This window comes from Helianthus annuus, chromosome 14 (assembly GCF_002127325.2).
Source record: "Helianthus annuus cultivar XRQ/B chromosome 14, HanXRQr2.0-SUNRISE, whole genome shotgun sequence".
Classification (NCBI taxonomy): Eukaryota; Viridiplantae; Streptophyta; class Magnoliopsida; order Asterales; family Asteraceae; genus Helianthus; species Helianthus annuus.
In genome coordinates this window covers 108,041,843-108,047,252 of record NC_035446.2, presented here as the reverse complement: position 1 = coordinate 108,047,252, position 5,410 = coordinate 108,041,843, and the positions used below count along the sequence as shown (strand labels likewise).

Sequence of the window (5,410 nt, the reverse complement as noted above, 5' to 3'; positions counted from 1 at the left end):
GATGAGCTGGCATCTCCATAACACACTCTGATAAGTTGACACCACCATAGCCAAGACATGTAAAAGTCGATGCTGATTTGGACGTGTAAAAATCAACACTTATTTGAACAAATGTAAAAATCAATACCTATTTTGTTAATTTTCTTAATCAACATGCATTCTCATGATTCCCCCATTAACAAAGTAGAAAAGAATCCAGCCCGCGCCAATATCAACCATGAAAAATTACTCACGAGCATAGTCTTGGCTTTAGACATAGAGCTCGAAACAATCCAAGTCGAGCTTGAGCTCTCTTTAGATTAAACAACCAAACTCGAACTTGACTTGTTGACATCAGTGAGTTTTACCCCCGTATTTTCTCACATATATCATCAAAGCAATTTAATAAGATTTCATTATAAAGAAAAGGAAAAAGAAAACAGACTGATCAGAATCTAAAACACACCCAAAACATAATAAAAATCCAGTTGCTCATCCACCGAGAAAAACATTAGATACATCGTGTAAAGTATGTATCGCCCACACGTCCTCCAGTCATTGCTGTCTTAACGTTAGATCTAAATGTTTGTGGGCTGTCCCTTAGAACAGCAGCAGCCTCCAGATTCAATGGATCTTCATGGTTTGGTTCCTGCATATCATGTACACCTTTAGTAATTTGAGGGAAAACGAGCAGGTAGTGTAACGGGTCAAGATAAGTTCAGGCCGGATCAGCCCAACCAGCACACGTTTTCTTTCTTTACTGAGCTTTATATAGAATCAATGAGTTAAATAATAGTTAATTCTAATAAAACAATTTATGAGGTTTTATATGTATGTATATGTTAACTATGATCTGGGTATGTAAATCGTACCGTGAGAAGATGATACAATCCATAGACAATTGTATTTATGTTGAGGACGGGTTTCCAATCTTCACGTAAAATGTTAAGGCATACATTTCCTTCCAAGTCAATATTTGGATGATAGACCTGCATCAATAATGACAATACAGTAGATGTTTTTTTTTCTGAAATTATAAATTTAAATAAAAAAACTAAATATCGAATAAATCAAAATAGAATAAGAATATTTTACCTTGGTTTTACACTTGACCTTTGGTGCCTCATGTGGATAGACACTAGATACATTAAAGGTGAACACAAATTTCCCTCCCCTGCAACATTTACAAATAATTAAAGTTTTTGATATCATTAGAAAGATATATTATTGACATTATAATATTTTTTTTTTCTAAAGAAACTATATGTGGCTTTGTGAACACGTGAATACACAATAGAGATCCACTTTATATATTTCAATGTGTTTTGCACATTTGACCCGTTATTTATCATATACAGCCAAATTTCACCCGTTTTCATACGAATGAGTTGAAAGGATAACTTACATGTAATACCCTTCATCAGGTTTAATGGAGACTTCAAAAGTCATCAAATCATCCTTGCCATTTGGAAACGAAATTGTGCATGCTTTCGGTAGGTTCAGTTCACTTATGTCTGCAAAATGTAAAGTGTCAGATGCATCGAATATGATATTTATACCTTAAAATACATATTTTATCAATTCTGAAATACATGAGAGTTAAAACCTATATGTTGCTCAACATATATATAGATAGAAGGATTAACCTTTATGAAGACGTAATTCCCCTGCACTTTGCTTCTTTAAGGGTCCCCTTCCATTAGCATTTCCAGCCTCTTCTTTTTGTTTTTCCTTTACTTTAAACAGCCTAATCATGGTTCCTGTAGGAACACAAACGCCATATTTCGGCAGTTAAGACTTGTAAGAACTCTACTTATTTTTAACACACAGAAAAAAAAATCATGCGCTGACACCGAAGGGTCAAAACCAGACTATACGAGTTAACAAACTCATACGTATAAAAATATATACACCATAAGTTTAAAAATGGTTCCATGGCAACTGGAATGTTTGCTTCTTATAACTATTCTTAGTATTAAAATCAGCTAACCTGATAGAATTATTATTTTAACAAAGAACAAAAAACTAAGTAAAACTCAAAATGCAAACAACATTGTAATTCACATCAACAACAAAAAAAGTTATACTGAACGACGCAGGAAGGGGGCAACCTCATTGACCCACTTTTCAAACTGAAACCGCAGTTTGTTTTCCGCTCATCAAGTTGGTTAGTTGGACATGATCAGTTATCCGTATCTTTACAAACTGAATGCAAAGTAACAATGGAGAGGTCGCATAAACAAATACTAATTCCACGTAGCCATATTATCTATTTGCATTCTTTCAATAAAAAAACATGTAGAGTTAACATCAAAAACAATAAAAAAAAACTAGTAGAGTTAACATCAAAAACAAAAAGATGAAAAGAAGTAAGCTAACACGACCCCTCTGCGTGTGGATAGATATATCAGGGACCATATGATGTCAATATCCAGTTGAACTTGAACCTGTACCCTTTAAACTTTTAGCATGTTACAAAACTTTGACCCGTTTCCATTACAATTGAATTCTTGTAAACACAAACACCTAGGCCCAAGCCTTTTACACTTAGTGACAGACTAAGCATATTACGATTTACAATCCTCTACAACGTTCATTCTAACTTTCACCTACACAACACACCTTTTCGAAGTGCATATATCCGCCCATTGACTTTCACTCACACCTAGACAATGAACTTAGAGCAAACCTACAATTTCAAATCGGTTACTAACCTTACCCCAAAATTAAACAATAGCAATCTCCTATATGTTTTTAATGTCAATTTTGCTTAAGCTGTTAGTGAAGAAAAAACACATAGATTTTAAACTGCAACAAGTCTACAATCAAAAGGATCCTTAAACATCAAATAGTGATAATATTTAACTTCAATGAAGCACAACACTAACAACAATCATACAATATAGTTGTACTACACCATTGTTCTAAATCAGAGCTTGCTTCAATCAGATAATAATCGTTCATTCGTTCATACTCAACTATGCATGAAAGCTAGGGTTTGGTTTGACCATAACAATTTTATCGTACATTCACAATTTTATATTACTAGAGGATTTCTAATGATAATATTTAAACGATTAAAAAAATGAAAATAAAAAGCGAAGTTGAGAATTGAAAGTTTGAAACCCTAGCGAATAAAACGTAAATTGTAGAAAGAGAAGATGCTTACGATCGATGCAGGGTGTAACGAGAGGAATGGATGAACGAAGAAGAATCGGTCGCAGCCGGACGGTTGATCAACGGAGACGGTGTACGGAAACGGTGACCCCCGAGGTTTTCCCGTCACGAGAAGGTAGAAACAATATAAATAGAGCGTGTGCGTAATGTGTATATATAGGAGTCAAAAGAAATCCTTTGTAACTTAGGAAACTGAAAAATATTTTTTTTTAGAGTAAATTACGTTTTTGGCCCCTGTGGTTGTATCACTTTTATTATATTAGCTCAAAATAAGAATTTTTAACATATGTGCGTCCATGTTCTCTATAACTAACTATTTTGGCCCCTAAGTCTAACCAAACCCCAAACTCTGATTAATTAACTCTCACATGACAGACACATGATGTCTAAAATGGTAATTTCCCCTCCCCCATCATCTTCTCCAAGAAATCTGATGGCGAAGAAGAAATAAAAAAAAAACTGAAATAACAAAAGCTCCATGGACTCCATACTCAACAATCGCCACCACTGCAGAAGCACAGATTCTTCTTACTTTAACCACGGTGGCCAAAGCCAACAACCCTATGCCTATGCCTATGGCGAAGAAGAAAACCCTAGCTCCATCACTTTTCTTCTTCTTCTTCATCTTCCTCAAATCCATCTCCGGCACCGACGACTGCACTCCGGCCTCCTGCACACCTACCGGCCCTCAGGTCCGCTTTCCGTTCCGTCTCCGTCACCGGCAACCGGATCGATGCGGTTTCTCCGGTTTCGATCTATCCTGTAACAAAAAAAAAATCAAACATTTCTTCACCTTCCGTCTTCTAGATCATTCATCGTCAAAAGTATTTCCTACGCTTCACAGGTTACTTTTCATACTTCAATCTATCTATCTAGTTTTCTTTTTTAGGTTCATTAGACCTAGATTCGAATATGAACTAACGATTCACGGGTTCTGATAACTCAATCTATCTAGTTTTTTTTTTATTTTTTTTAACATTAGACCTAAATTCTAATACGAGCTAACGATTCACAGGTTTTGTTACTTCAGTCTATCTAGTTTTTTTTATTAGATGTAAATACGAAAGCAAACTAATGATTCACAGGTTTTGATAACTCAATCTATCTAGTTTTTTTAGTTTATTTGACCTAAATTCGAATACGAACTAACGATTTACAGGTTTTGATAACTCAATGTAATTAGTTTCTATTATTATTTTTTTTTAATTTGAGTTCATTAGACCTAATTTTGAGTACGAGCTAACCATTCACAGGTTTTGATAATTCAATTTGTCTAGTTATTATTATTATTATTTTGTTTAATTTCAGTTATTTAGGTTTGGAAGATAAGATCTAGTAACGAACTAACGAGCTAACGATTTACAGATGATCAACATAGATCCAGAATCTGAATGGCAGATTTGGGGGTTTTCTTGGAGATGATGATGGGGGGAGGGGAAATTACCATTTTAGACATCATGTTCCTATCATGTGATAGTTAATTAACCAGAGTTTGGGGTTTGGTTAGACTTAGGGGCCAAAATAGTTAGTTATAGAGACCATGGGGGCATATATGTTAAAATTTTTTATTTTGGGCTAATATAGTAAAAGTGATATAACCACAGGGGCCAAAAACGTAATTTACTCTATTTTTTAAATGTTTTATAGTCTTTCAAATTCAAATTTATTGTGTTAATGTTACACGAAGTTGGCATGGCGAACATATAATGGTGTGTATTAGATCAAACGTAGTGGGGCGGTATGAAGGGGCATAGCGCCCAATCGCGCCCAAGAACACCGCCACAGGGGGCGGTATGAAGGAGGAATTGAGGTGGGGCGCTACCTCTATGACGGCGTGAGGAGAGAAAGGTTTAAGGGTTTGACCAATCAAAAGGCTTTAAGGGTTTTTATAATTAATTAATAAAATTAAAAATTAATAATTAGATAATGATGGGTAGGGGCTTTGACTACGGACTCTAGTGATATAAAGCCCCTGTGTGACGTGGCACGACACGTGTCGCATAACGCCCCACAAAGGGCTTTATGACTACAGATGGCCTTAGTGCAAAACTTATTTTAACTATAGAATCAAGAGAATGATAACATCTATTATACGTAGTGATTAGGTAAAGTTTGTGTTTATTTCATAATTTTAAATTTTAAATATTTACAGAACTTTTAGAATTGCTAATAAATAATTAGTTATATTTATATTTTTTATATTTAATATTATTTAAGGATCTTTCTATCATTTATTATATATATATATATATGT

The 5,410-nt window shown here is 34.5% G+C and overlaps 1 protein-coding gene across 1 annotated transcript; it reads right to left on the bottom strand.

The window, feature by feature from the left end:
• Positions 1-341: 341 nt before the first annotated feature.
• Positions 342-3,302, bottom strand: LOC110908962 (probable NEDD8-conjugating enzyme Ubc12-like). Its single transcript, XM_022153964.2, has 6 exons — positions 3,149-3,302; positions 1,626-1,739; positions 1,385-1,493; positions 1,075-1,153; positions 852-968; positions 342-628 (listed from the first exon to the last, which is right to left on the bottom strand). Exons 2-6 carry the CDS (start codon positions 1,732-1,734, stop codon positions 491-493), a joined length of 552 nt encoding a protein of 183 aa, XP_022009656.1. The 5' UTR covers positions 1,735-1,739; positions 3,149-3,302; the 3' UTR covers positions 342-490.
• Positions 3,303-5,410: the final 2,108 nt, after the last annotated feature.

Excerpts from the sequence above, each read along its gene's own strand:
- LOC110908962 (XM_022153964.2), bottom strand. The coding sequence starts at position 1,734 with ATGATTAGGCTGTTTAAAGTAAAGGAAAAACAAAAAGAAGAGGCTGGA. Across the intron at positions 1,154-1,384 it reads CCTGATGAAGGGTATTACAT|GGGAGGGAAATTTGTGTTCA; the intron begins GTAAGTTATCCT and ends TAAATGTTGCAG. Across the intron at positions 969-1,074 it reads AGGTCAAGTGTAAAACCAAG|GTCTATCATCCAAATATTGA; the intron begins GTAAAATATTCT and ends TTATTGATGCAG.